This window comes from Mobula birostris, chromosome 15 (genome assembly GCF_030028105.1).
Source record: "Mobula birostris isolate sMobBir1 chromosome 15, sMobBir1.hap1, whole genome shotgun sequence".
NCBI classification, from domain to species: domain Eukaryota; kingdom Metazoa; phylum Chordata; class Chondrichthyes; order Myliobatiformes; family Myliobatidae; genus Mobula; species Mobula birostris.
The window spans coordinates 36580591-36594442 of record NC_092384.1 but is presented as its reverse complement, the minus strand read 5'-3'; the positions used below and the strand labels follow the sequence as shown (position 1 = coordinate 36594442).

Genomic DNA, 13852 nt, shown 5'->3' with positions numbered 1-13852 from the left:
ATGATTCTTCATCGTGGAGACGTGCCCTGCCCAGTGCAGCTGCGTCTTCAACAGCATGGCCTCGATGCTGGTAACCTCCGCCTGTTCGAGGACTTCAATGTTGGTGACGAAGTCAGTCCAGTGGATGTTGAGGATGGTGCGGAGGCAGTGCTGGAGGAAACACTCAAGGAGTCATAGGTGGTGACGGTAGGTGACCCAGGACTCAGAGCCGTACAGGAGGGTGGTCAGTACAACGGCTCTGTACACACTGATCTTTGTGCCTTTCTTCAAATGCTTGTTGTTCCAGACTCTTTTGTACAGCCTGCCGAATGCACTGTTTGCCTTTGCCAGTTTGTTGTCAATCTCTTTGTCGATCTTGGCATCTGACGAGGTGGTGCACCCCAGGTAGCTGAACTGGTGGACCGTCTTCAGGTCTACCTCACGGATGGTGACACAGGGAGGGTGGTAATCTTCCTGAGGTGTGGGCTGATGGAGAACTTCTGTCGTCTTCAAGTTGGCTTCCAGTCCGAAGAGCTTGGCAGCCTCTGCGAAGCAGGATGTTATATGCTGCAAGGTATACACTCTGTGTGGGCAACAAGGGCAGCATCATCGGCGAAGAGTAGCTCTCGGATGAGTTGCTCCAATGTCTTGGTGTGGGATTGTAGTCATCTCAGGTTGAACAGGCTGCCATCAGTGCGGTAGTGGATGTAGACACCGTCCTCATCATCAAGGTCTTCTGTGGCCGTTTCGAGCATCATGCTGAAGAAGATGGTGAAGAGAGTCGGCGCGAGGACACAGCCTTGCTTTACTCCGTTGCCTATTGGGAAGGGGTCTGAGAGGTTGTTGTTGTGCCTGACTTGGCCACGCTGATCTTCATGTAGCTGGATGACCATGCTGAGAAACTTTGTGGGGGGGCATCCCAGTCATTCCATGATTTGCCACAGACCTTCCCTGCTCGCAGTGTCAGATGCTTTGGTAAAGTTGACAAATGTCACGAACAATCCCTTGTTCTGTTCCCTACATTTCTCTTGGAGCTGCCTGAGAACAAATACCATGTCGGTGGTGCTCCCGTTGGCTCTGAAGCCACACTGGCTCTCTGGGAGGTGTTCTTCTGCAATGATGGACACCAATCTGTTCAGGAGTACTCTTGCGAGGATTTTTCCTACGATAGAAGAATTATCCCCCGGTAATTGGAGCAGTCGGACTTTTCCCCCTTGTTCTTATACAGGGCAATGATGACTGCATCATGGAGGTCCTGTGGTAGTTTACCTTGTTCCCAGCAGCAGACAAAGAACTCGTGGAGTTTGGTGTGTAACGCTGGGCCCCCACTCCAAAATAAGTGTGTAATATCCAGAACAAAACTAATTAAAAATGTTTGGTATTAATAGAGAATAACACCGCATTGACTGGAAAATCCACTATTACAGCACCATGAAGTCCTGAGTGTGCTAGGTTATTGAAGTTGCATTGTATTTTACTTTGATGCGATTACTGTGAAAATGTAACTAACTGATTGTTATTATTTCTCCTGAAGGAAAATCAACTAAAGCTAAAATGTAAGGCAGTTCGATTTTGATTGCAAAGAGTATTAATGAGATCCAGTTTCCTTCATTGTGTATGCTACTGGTCTCCTTGCTGAAGGAAAGATATGAATACATTGGAAGCATTAAGCATTAACATAAATACATTAACCAATTTCCCCCAGGATTAATAAAGTATGACTATGACTCTGAAGCAGTTCAGAGAAGTTCTGCTGGACTAACACATGGAATGTGTGGATTGTCTCTGGAGGACGGGTTGGTTAGTTTAGGTTTGTTTTCACTGAAATTTAGAAAAGCGAGAGGAGACTTGATAGGAATGCTTCAGATCCGAAGGGATTTTGACAGGATGGATATGGTGAGGATGTTTCCATGTGTGAGAAGATCTAGAATAGAGAGTCACTTAAAAATCTACCTGTATTACCTTTCACACACTTGCTTATCTAGACCATCTACCTTAGCCTTAAAAATATTCAAAGACTGCTTTCGTCACCTTTTGAGGAAAATAGTTCAAAATCTCTACAACCCCCTGAAAAATAAAAATTTCACCTTGTGTGTCTTAAATTATTATTTTTATAACCATATAACAATTACAGCACAGAAACAGAGAAGATTTAGTAGAATGTTACCTGGGTTTCATCTCCTAAGTTACAGAGAAAGGTTGAACAAGTTGGGTCTTTATTCTTTGGAGCATAGAAGGTTGAGGGGGGACTTGATAGAGGTAATTAAAATTATGAGGGGGGTAGATAGAGTTGATGTGGATAGGCTTTTTCCATTGAGAGTGGGGGAGATTCAAATAAGAGGACATGAGTTGAGAGTTAAAGGGCAAAAGTTCAGGGGTAACATGAGGGGGAACTTCTTTACTCAGAGAGTAGTAGCTGTGTGGAATGAGCTTCCAGCAGAAGTGGTTTAGGCAGGTTCAATGTTGTCATTTAAAGTAAAATTGGATAGCTATATGGACAGGAGAGGAATGAAAGGTTATGGGCTGAGTGCGGGTGGGTGGGACTAGGTAAGAATAAGAGTTCGGCACGGACTAGAAGGGCCGAGATGGCCTGTTTCCATGCTGTAATTGTTATATGGTTATATGTTATATGGTTATAAAAATAATAATTTAAGACACAAGGTGAAATTTTTATTTTTCGGGGTTGTAGGGATTTTGAACTATTTTCTCAAAGGGTGATGAAAGTGGTCTTTTCAATATTTTTAAGGCTAAGGTGGATGATCCAGATAAGCAAGTGTGTGAAAGGTAATACAGGTAGATGGGGTGCAGAGCTGAGGTTACAGTGGGATCGGCCAGGACTAGTAGAGTAGGTTTAAGAGTTAATCTACTGCAAATTCATATGCTTGTATATTGAATAGGGAATTTGCGAGGAATGGAGTTTGGTGCATTGAGAGTAATCTTGTTTTGTTTTTCATGCGAAGTTTATATTAGCTTTGATGGCATTGGTCACTTGCTGGGTGCAATCCAATGGTGATAAGAATCCTCTGGTCCTTTTTTTAAATCTATGTGCCATATATGAACCTTGACAGGTAGTTCTCCAGACATTACAGGCAAGCTAATAAAACAGGATTCAGGAGCAGAAAAAGATTACTGGTGCAAGAATATGAATAGTAAGTTAATCAATACATCTGTTATTTAAAAAAAAAAGAGAATTAATAGATCTATACTCAGCAGTCATATAAAATTAGCATATTAGATTAGTTGTATTAGCATGACATTTGCTGAGCATATAGTAATTTTCACCTTTTATGTATTTATCATGGATGCAAAATTATCTTAGTTTTGTTCACCTGTGTTATAATGAATGCTTTAGTATATTTTTAAAACTTTATACACATTGTCAGTTTTCTTCTTCGTTTTCCAAAGCAAGGTGGCATTTCAAATAAATCTTTATTGATTTTATTTATTGTTCTACATGTGGCCCAGGGTCGTAAATATTGTTCTTTAATGCAGAATTTGACTTTGTCATCTACAGGGCTTGTTTCCCAATCTGGAAAATCTCCAGGTCATAATCGGAGCCGATCAGAATTGCGTTGTACATTAAATGGCACGTTGGTTGATCCACAAACAAAATCCAAAAGCACATGGTATATTAATGAAGGTAATAAACAGGGAATCACCAGATTTTATCTCTACAGTAGCACAACAGTTTGTGCTGGTAACAACATGTCATCGAATATCATTCACATTATGTGTAAAATTTGTTAGTCTTGCAATGTAACACTATAGCATTAATTTTATATTGTAAATCAAAAACACTGCAGAGGCTAGAAATCTGAAGTGAAAAAAAAATGTTGCAAACACTCAGCAGGTCAGGCAGCATCTGTGGAAGCATAACACCTAACATTTCAAGTATGTGATTCTTCATGAGAATGCGCTATTAATGGTGTCTCTTTTCACAGATATTACTCAACTTTGAGTGTTTCCAGCATTTTCATGTTACTAGACTAGGAACCTAAAGGTCTATTCCAGTGTTCTGGAGATGAATCTAATCCCGTCGAACCAACTGGGAAGTTTAAAGTTATTTAGTTAAATAAAACTGAAATAAAGTACCTTTTCAGTAAGGATCATATAGGGGCCTGTTTGAAAAACTCAACTGTTTCTCTGATGTCCTCTGGGGAAGAAATCTGTTTGTAGCAGCTGTGATATAGTTTATCTGTTTCTACATTCACACCTTAGCGATTGAGCCTGATCTAGCCAAGCAATCTACTAGAGTCCCGATGCAACAAAGAACAATGTTGATTAAAAATACAGTTGGATAAACTGGTATTATCTGACAAAAAAACGCAAGGTCCAGTCAGCCCTACATAGCTATTTATAATCGGGGCAACTGCCTAAATTGGAGAGGATTTTCTTCTAAAGCTGACAGTCATTCTCACTGAATCACAGCTTTAAGTTCCTTTTTTCTGAGTACTTTCATATTCACTTTTATTAAGGCTATTAATAAATCTACTTTTGTCATCTGTTGAGTTGTGCATTTGAGGTCGTAATGATTAATTATAATTTTGGTGCTACCTCTTTTTCCTTTGTACTGTCACCTTAAGTTACTGACCTCTCTATCTCTGGGTTTTATTTGGGCAATTGGAAGCACTGCTGTACATACAGTTGTGTATAATTTGATTACTGACATATCCTTCACTATAACAGATTAGTTTAATATTAAAATAATCATATTTCACAATTGAAAACAAAATTAGACAGTTATAATGTACTTTTTATCTTTTTAGGAGGTGAAGATGCAGCAAAATCACTAGTAGATACACAGTCAGACTTGAGTCAATCACCACCCTCATCACTTCAAGCCGCACTTTCAAATGAAAACAAATTCCATTCATTACCCTTCAGCCTCACCAAAAAGTCAAGTGTAAATGGAAGCATTGGCCATCCCCTTTCTTTGTCTGTTCAATCAGTAATGATGGATGTGAATACCAATACGAATGAAGACACTGAAGCGGTTAGAGTGCCACCTAAAGAGAAACCCAATCTGGAAGAGGGCTCATTGGTGCAAGTAAAGGAAAATCCTCCTCTCTATGGAGTAATTCGGTGGATTGGTCAGCCTCCTGGAGTTACTGAGCAGATAGCTGGACTTGAACTTGTAAGTAGTATGGAAATAATGCTCAAAGTAAAATTTGTAAAGGCAGCTCATATTCAACCTAGCTCACTCTCTGGACCTGTTACCTTGCAATGATTGAATCAAGTGACCCTCTGCATCCAAGAGGCACCCTGCAAGCCAAAATGGGTTCTTAGTGAAGGTTTCAGGCATTGGATTTTGATCTGATAGCTCTTGACAGCTCAGCATTGTCAAATTGCTTTGAACTATATTTTCTTCAGTTTCTCTAATTATCATGGACATTTAAACCCCTTCAAAAATAAGATGCAGTGGATTCTGGTACACATCAGGACCTGTACATTTTGGCCCAATTAAGTAGCAGTCCCAATTAGCTGAAGTTTCATGGAAATAATTAAAAGTAATTTAAAAAAACTATCATTTAACTGAGGAACAAATTGTGCATTTAAATGAAAAACAAAACAAATTGGAACACTATCAATACTACTACTATACTATAAAATGTGTTTTTGTTCATAATAGTTATTGATGGAGGAATTAATCCAGTATACACTGTGTTCTTTTGATTGACTGTAAATGAACAAGATTAGCACAGGCACCTAGTGCAGATAATGGACTGCCTTAATACAATCCTTCAAATGCTTGTCTCCTCCAAATCTTCTTTTTATTATTATTGTAATGTTCAAGATGTTTGTCAATACCTTAATTCTTTGTAGTTCCTAACTTCTTGAAGTAATGAAATTGTTTCATTTTCACTCCTGGCCACTTCTGGCCTCGCGAAGCCTGAGTTATTGAAACCATTATGAGCAAACCAGTTCTGATTTATCTTGCTACTTATTTCTTGCCAACTATCAGTGACTTTTTGAACACAAACACACGTAACTGATGCTATTTAAACTGTTTGCTGTAAGCACGGTGTAGGGTCTAACAACGACACAAGTGCCCATGAGTGACACTAGTGAGAAACTGTTCGGCAATAGTATCCTGCCCCAGTTAAATAGCATAGTATACCAAATAAACTGTGAGAATCCTGGCTATTTTCTCAATTAGTTTTTGTTCTTTAAGAGTTGTCCCAAATAAGTGGCTGTCCTGATAACTGGAATCCACTGTATTTAATTTTTGTTGAAGTATTAGGATATAATTAAAAGCATAAAATGACTGCTGATTGCTTTTTTTTCAGAGGGTCAGTGACTCCGTTTATCCTTGGCTTAAAGCTCATGATGAATGCAAAATACATCTTACCCCTCTCCTTAGCATGAGCATACGCTCTGTTGGACTCAATGAGTTCAGGGGTGAAGTGGGAGCACTAATCCAATGATATATGTTTTCTGTCTTGTCTCGGCTCTGCCCATCTGTTTGAGCACATTCGGAGAACTACGAAGTATGGATGCTCACTGGTTGTCAAGCCACTTCAAATTGGTCCAATTGTTTTTTTTTCTTTAAGCATATTTTGAAAAACTTTGCTTGGCTTGCTTTCAAAAATTGATTTGTTGGCAGATGAAATTTGCTTCTAGGTTGAGTGAGGAGTGGTGATTTTATACAAAAAGAGCATCTGTGCATATAATTCATTTTCCTTATTAAATTTCTGCTTCTAAGCCATGTTTAGTACATTGGATATCGTAACCCAATATTTATAAAATATAGTTTTAGTTTTGCTCTGAGCTTCAGTGCCTTCTAATAATCTACTGTTCAATACTGTATAACAAGCGTGGATGCATTATAAATCTTGGTTGATTGTGTTGTTGTATCTTGTCTGCCTGGCATCTCCAAATGAGATGGTATTTTCCTTTAACCTTGCAGTAGTTATACTGGGGTCTGCCAGTGATGCTACCCATTACAACAAAATTGATTTTCAGTTGGATATTGAATTGACCATTGAAATTCATTTTGTGCACAATTGTAATAGACAAATGGGTATTTTGTTTAATTATCATCCTTTTAAAGAGAATGAGTTTAATTATGTGCATCAACTATCTCAAGATGTCACCATCTACTGTATGGTCAATTAAGTCCCTTTTTTAAAAAAAAGTATAGTAACTGGTGCAATGTAGGGAAGTGTAGTAGTCAGGTCACACATAGCAATTTGTGTTTGTTATTTCTGAAATGCCCAATGGATAAAACAAATCGCTGAGATGAAGGAGAGCTACCATGGATCTTTTATGTCTCTGTGGAATTTGCATCGAGAACTTCTGGCTTCATTTTGCACCTAGAAGATAGATTCTTTATTAGCGTAATACTCTAACATACTGTCAATTCAGATGTTTTCGCTTCAGCTTCTTTAAAGGAACATAAATCCACAACCACCTGGCTGAGAGGTGAGACCTTTCTCTGAGCAAGCTTCTCCATCTTTATAAACCTAATCTATGAGAATTCTATTGGACACTAAATATGGATTGCAGGCAGTTATTAAATACGTTTCTCACACTTGTAAGAATAGAGATGTTGATGTTTTTAGTTTTAGAATGATAGTTCTAGATTCTTATCTTCATTCAGGAAGAAGAAAGTGCAGGCTGTACGGATGGTACTTTCAAGGGAGTGCGTTACTTTGTATGTGCATCAAAGAAGGCATTATTTGTAAAGCTTAAAAGCTGCCGGCCCGACTCGAGATTTGCATCATTGCCTCATCACTCCAATCAAATTGAAAGATGCAATTCAATTGGTATTTTTTATATAGTTTTACCTTTCCATTGTATGACTCTTTGATATTTCTTTAGTCATTTCTGGTCAAGGTTTCTTTACCATGTGTTTTTGAGAATGCTGTTTGTTCTCTTACTAATTCATGAAAGTTTTTCGGGCTACTCCATTATTTTTCATGTAGCTGCTTGTCACAAGTGTCAGTAGATGGTATGAATTAAAGTTTTCACAGTAGGAGGTTAATGTTTATTCCTCTTCCTCATTACTCTGCTTTTTTTCTATTGATGAAATTTGCAACAGATTAAGATGTGATAAATATTTACAATTAAATCAGTTACCTGACAGAAACAGAAATTTTAACTGGTTTAGCAAAATTGAAAAGATACAAGAAATTAAAATGATCTTCACTGAAAATAAGATGGGTATTATAAATTCTGTTTAGGAATCAATAACCTGAAATGTTAATCCTGCCTTTGTTGCCATTGATGCTCCGTGCTCCTTTTGGGTATTATTAGTACTTTATTTTTATTTCAGATATCAAGCATCCACTGTATTTTGTGTTCATATATTTTTTAAGTGCTTGGGGGGAGTGACTTAAAATGGTGGCTAAAATTGCTGCAAATATTGTGTTTTAAAGAATGACAAAAGTGCCTACACTTTTGAAGTTGCTATTTGTAAATGAAAGCTATGAGGAAAAATTATTGATCAAGTTCATACCAGGAGTCGATAACTTGTGTGGGGGATTACTGAACCATGTATTGTGGGAAGCTAGAAAGAATGAAAGTATTTGTTCTGCAAAGCTAAATTGATATAACTCACTGGAGGAACTTTATACACATAGGAAAATAGTTCTCTGTATCATCCCTGGGCTTTTGTTCCTTTTGGGTTGTCAGAATGAGAATCAGGTTTAATATTACTAGCACATGTTGTGAAAGTTGTTGTTTTGCAGCAGCAGTGCATTGCAATACATAAAAATTAAAAACTAAATTGCAGTAAGGAATATATTTTTTCGAAATTAATTAACAAGAGTGCAAAAAATTGTTAAGGTAGTGTATATGTGTTCATCGTCCACTCAGAAATCTGATGGTGGAGGGGAGGAAGCTGTTGAGTGTGTCTTCAGGTTTCTCTACCTCCTTGATGGTAGCAATAAAAGAAGGCATCTCCTTGTGATGGGGGTCCTTGATGACGGATGCTGCCTTTTTGAGGCATCGCTCTTTGGAGATGTTCTCGATGCTGTGGTTAGTGCACATGGCTGAGTTTACAACTTTCTGCAGCTTTTTCCCATCCTGTGCTGTTACCCCACTATGCCAGATGTTGACGCAACCAGTTAAAATGTTCACCACGGTACATCTGTAGAAATCTGCAAGAGTCTTTGGTGTCATAACAAGTCTCCTCAAACCCCTGATGAAATATAGCCATTGTCATGCCTTCTTTGTAATTGATTCAATATGTTGGGCCCAGGATAGATCTTCAGAGATACTGACATGAAGGAGCTCGAAAACTGCTCACCCTTTCCACTGCTCATCTCTCGACGTTCTTTTCTTGAATTCTGTATTCAATTCCTTGGTCTTACTAACGTTGAGTGTAAGGTTGTAGTTATGACACCACTCAACCAGCTGATCTATCTCACAACTGTACGCCTCCTCGTCACCATCTGAAATTCTGCCAACAATAGTTGTGTCATCGGCAAAGTTTATAGATGTCATTTGATCTGTGCCTAGCCACCCAGTCGTGGGTGTAGAGAGAGTAGAGCAGTGAGCTAAGCACACATTCTTGAGGTGTACTATTGTTGACTGTCAGCGAGGAGGAAATGTTATTTCTGTTCCGCACTAACTATGACCTCCCGGTGAGGAAGTCAATGTTCCAGTTGTAGAGGGAGATACAAAGGCCCAGGATTTGGAGCTTGTTAATTAGTACTGAGGATATGATTGTGTTGAACAGCAGGCTGACGTAGGTATTAGTATTTCCCATGTAACCCAAGGCCGAGTGGAGAGCCAGTGGTGTTGCATCTGCTGTAGACCCATTGTGGCGATGAGGCAAATTGCAGCAGGTCCAAGTCCTTGCTTAAGCAGGAGTTGATTCCAAACACGACCAATCTCTCAAAGCACTTTATCACAGTAGAAATGAGTGCAACTGGGCGATGGCCATTGAGGCAGCTTAGCTGCTCTTCTTGGGTACTGGTATGATTGCTGCTCTTTTGAAACAGGTAGGGACTGTCGAATGCAGTAGTGAGGGATTTGAAGATGCCCATGAACACTCATGCCAGTTAGTTGCCTCGGGTTTTCAGTGCCTTATCAGGTACACCATCTGGGCCAGACCCTTTGCAAGTTGTATCCCATTGTGCAATAATACTTACAGGAAAGGGCGTATTATGGTGATTTGACAGTGCCACATTGCTTGCGGGTGCATATCTTGTGCAACTTGGCTTATGTCACCTTCTGTTTGAGTGTTGTTGACTGTACCTGCGCTACATGTTTGTTGATCGTGGATGAATGGCAGAGGAGTAGCTTGTCTAAAGTTAAGTTTTGAATATATTACTCATAAAAGCAGCTGGCTAAGAAATCCATTAACAAAGCTCAAGTTCAAAGTAATGTATATGTTACCATTTGCTATCTTGAGATTTGTTTTTGTAGGCATTTATTGGAAAAAAAAAAGAAATACAATAGAATTAATGAAAAGTGATGCTTAAACAGACAGAGTGGCAAGCAACCATTGTGCAGATAAAAAATAATACTGAGAGCATGAGTTATAAAGAGTTCTTGAAAGTGTGTCTGTACGTTATAGAATCAGTTCAGAGTAGTAGCGATTGAAGTTATCCACACCACTCATAACTGTTTCTGAACTAGTGATGTAGGATCTAAAGTTCCTGTATCACTTGCCAGGTGGTTGTCCTTTGACACACCCTAAAGTTAAGACTACCACCTTGCATTTAATTTAGATAATATCATATTATGTCAATAGAGTTGGATATTAGTAACTGTAAGGAAATTGAACACGACAGGATGTGTGGCAGATATAGTTTTGAACCTCTCACTGTTATCATTCCCTGCGTTAATCTTTTTGACTTAGTGTGGAATTCAGCAGCAGAGTGCCAGCTTCCAGCTGTTTCTCAGCAGTTCCTTATGGAAATCAAAGTTCAAAGTAAATTTTATTATCAAAGTACATATATGTCGTCATATACAACCCTGAGATTAATTTTCTTGTGGGCGTACTCAACTAACCTTTAGAATAATTATAACAGAATCTTTGAAAGACTGCCCAACTAGGGCGTTCAGCCAGAGTGCAGAAGATAACAGACTGCTCAAATGCAAAAAGAAGAAATAATAATATAAATAAATAAGCAATAAATACCGAGAACATGAGAAAAGAGTCCTTGAAAGTAAGTCCATTGGTTGTGGGAACATTTCAATGATGGGACAAATGAAGCCGAGTGAAGTTATCCCCTTTGGTTCAAGAGTCTGATACTGGTGGGATAGTAACTGTTGCTAAATCTGGTGGTGTGAGTTCTAAGGCTCTTGTACTTTCTTTCTGATGGCAGTTGTGAGAAGAGAGTATGTACTGGATGGTTGGGTCCCTGATGATGGATGCTGCTTTCCTGTGACAGTGTTTTGTGTAGAATGCTCAATGACAGGGAGTGCTTTACCTGTGACGGACTGGGCCATATGCATGACTTTTTGTAGAATTTTCTGTTCAAGGGCATTGGTGTTTCCATACCAGACTGATGCAGCCAGTCATATACTCTCCACTACACATCTATCGAAGTTTGTCGAAGTCATGCTGGATCTAAGGAAATAGAGGCACTGCTGTGCTGTCTTTGTAATTGCACTTCGTATGTGCTGGGCCCGGGACATGTCCTCTGAAATAATAATACCTTGGAATTTAAAGTCGTTAACCCTCTCCTCCTCTGATTTCCCCAATGAAGACTGGTGCATTGACTTCTGGTTTCCCTCTCCTGAAGTCTCTAATCAGTTCCTTGGTCTTGCTGACACTGAGTGAGAGGTGGCTGTTATGACACCACTCAGCCAGATTTTCAATCTCCCTCTTGCATGCTGATTCATCTACCTTTGATTGGACAATGACAGTGGTGTCATCAGCAAACTTAAATCTGACTTTGGAGCTGTGTTGAGCCACACAATCATAAGTGTAAAGCAAGTAGAGCAGGGGGCTAAGCACATAGTCTTGTGGTGCACCTGTGCTGATGGAGATTGTGGAGGAGTTGTTGTTGCCAATCCGAACTGACTGGTCTGCCAGCAAGGAAATACAGGATCCATTTGTACAGAGAGGTTTTGAGGCCAAGGTCTTGGTGCTTATTGACTAGTTTTGAGGGAATCTGAGCTGAAGTTGATAAATTGCAGCCTGCTGCTGTATGCATCTTTGCTGTCCAGATGTTCTAGGGTTGAGTGAAGTGCCATTGAGCTGACATCTCCTGTGGGCCTGTGGCACCTGTAGGCATATTGGAGTGGATCTTAGTCACTTCTCAGGCAGGAGTTGATATGTTCCATCACCAACCTTTCAAGACACTTCACCACTGTGAATGTAAGTGTAACTGGGTGATAGAGGCAGGTCACCACGCTCTTCTTGGTCACCGGTATAATTGAAGCCTGCCTGAAACAGGTGGGTACCACACACTGTCATGGTTTAAGGATATCAGTGAACCCTCCAGCCAGTTGATCAGCACAGGTCTTTAGTACTTGGCCAGTTTCTGGCTGGGCTGGATGCTTTTTGTTGATTCGCCTTTCTGAAGGCAACTCGCATGCAGGCCTTAGAGACTGAATTCATAGGATCATTGAGGGATGCAGGAGTTCATAATGATTCCTCCATGTTTTGACCGTCAAAGCGAGCATGGGAAGCATTGAGCTCATCTGGAAGTGAAGCCCGACTGTGGCCTCTGTTGCTTGATTTAACTTTATAAGAGGTGATAGTATTCAAGCCCTGCCACAACTATTGAGCATCCATCGTTGATTCAAGTTTGGTGTGGAATTTTCAATTTGCCTGTGAGATAGCTTTCCAGAGATTGTACATGGACCTCTTGTAATTCTCTTGGTCACCACACTTGAACGCCTCTGATCTGACTCCTAGTAGATTTTGGATCTCATGGTTCATCTAGAGATTTTGACTGGGGAAGACCGAATGATTTAGTGGGGGCACTATCTTGCCTTGTAGCTGCGTGTAAGTAAGCATATTTCAAGGTTGTACAATTTATACAATCTTTGATAATAAATGTACTTTGAATCTTTGAATCTTCAGTTGTTTTAATTAAGTTTGATACAACCATAGTGTATTCATTCAGATCCTTTGAGTGCTTGAACACGGCCCAGTCCACTGACTCGAAGCAATCCCGTAGCAGTTCGTCTGTTTTCCATGACCACATCTTTGTTGTCTTGATCTCTGGAGCTTTGCTCTTTAGCCTCTGCCTCTATGCAGGTCAGAGAAGGACAGCCAAGCAATCTGATTTACCAAAATGCAGTATGGGCAAGGAATGGTAGGCATTCCTTAACTTAGTATAACAGTGGTCTAGTATGTTGGGACCTCTGGTGCTACAGATTATATGCTGATGGTAATTGGACAGGGTTTTCTTCATATAAGCTGGTTGGAGTCTCTGACTGATTTAAAATGTGCCGGGATGGACTGTTTCTTGTTTGGAGACAGCATCATTCAGGATCATAAGCGCTGGATTATAGTCAGCTGCTGGTGATATGTAAACTGCATATCATAAATCTGCAAAGTGGACCCACATCAAGTTAGACCATTAATGTACTCAATGTCTCCATTAACTAAATTCAGCTTTTAAATGTTTCTGATGTTTTAAAGTTTTTTTTTCAGTTTTAACTCTACATGTTTCTGTGTGCTTCATGCATTCAAGGTGCTTGGTATTTTTGATAGTCAACAAACTAGCGGAGCAGGGAGGAGAGGGAGTTGGTTGGTTGGCTGTCAAATTATTCTTGAAGGTGGTGCTTGTCATTACAAGGTTTACTGTTGAGCTAAGTGCCCCCTTCTGGGCGATGTTGTTGCTGGATATGCTCCATTTTAAGGCAGACATTTTCTTGGTCCTGGACACTATTGTCCCACAGATCTCAGTGAACAAGCTCCTACTCCTTAGTCTCAATGCACCACTATGCAACTAGGTGTTGG

At 39.7% G+C, this 13852-nt stretch overlaps 1 protein-coding gene across 4 annotated transcripts in view; it reads left to right on the top strand.

The window, feature by feature from the left end:
• cyld (cylindromatosis (turban tumor syndrome)) overlaps positions 1–13852 on the top strand; it is an 80674-nt gene that overhangs the window by 28852 nt on the left and 37970 nt on the right. For all 4 annotated transcript variants that reach the window (XM_072279586.1, XM_072279587.1, XM_072279584.1 and 1 more), the window contains 3 exons: positions 3494–3619; positions 4746–5113; positions 7580–7745. In XM_072279586.1, coding sequence (XP_072135687.1) covers positions 3494–3619; positions 4746–5113; positions 7580–7745 — 660 coding nt within the window. The remainder of the gene's footprint in view (positions 1–3493; positions 3620–4745; positions 5114–7579; positions 7746–13852) is intronic.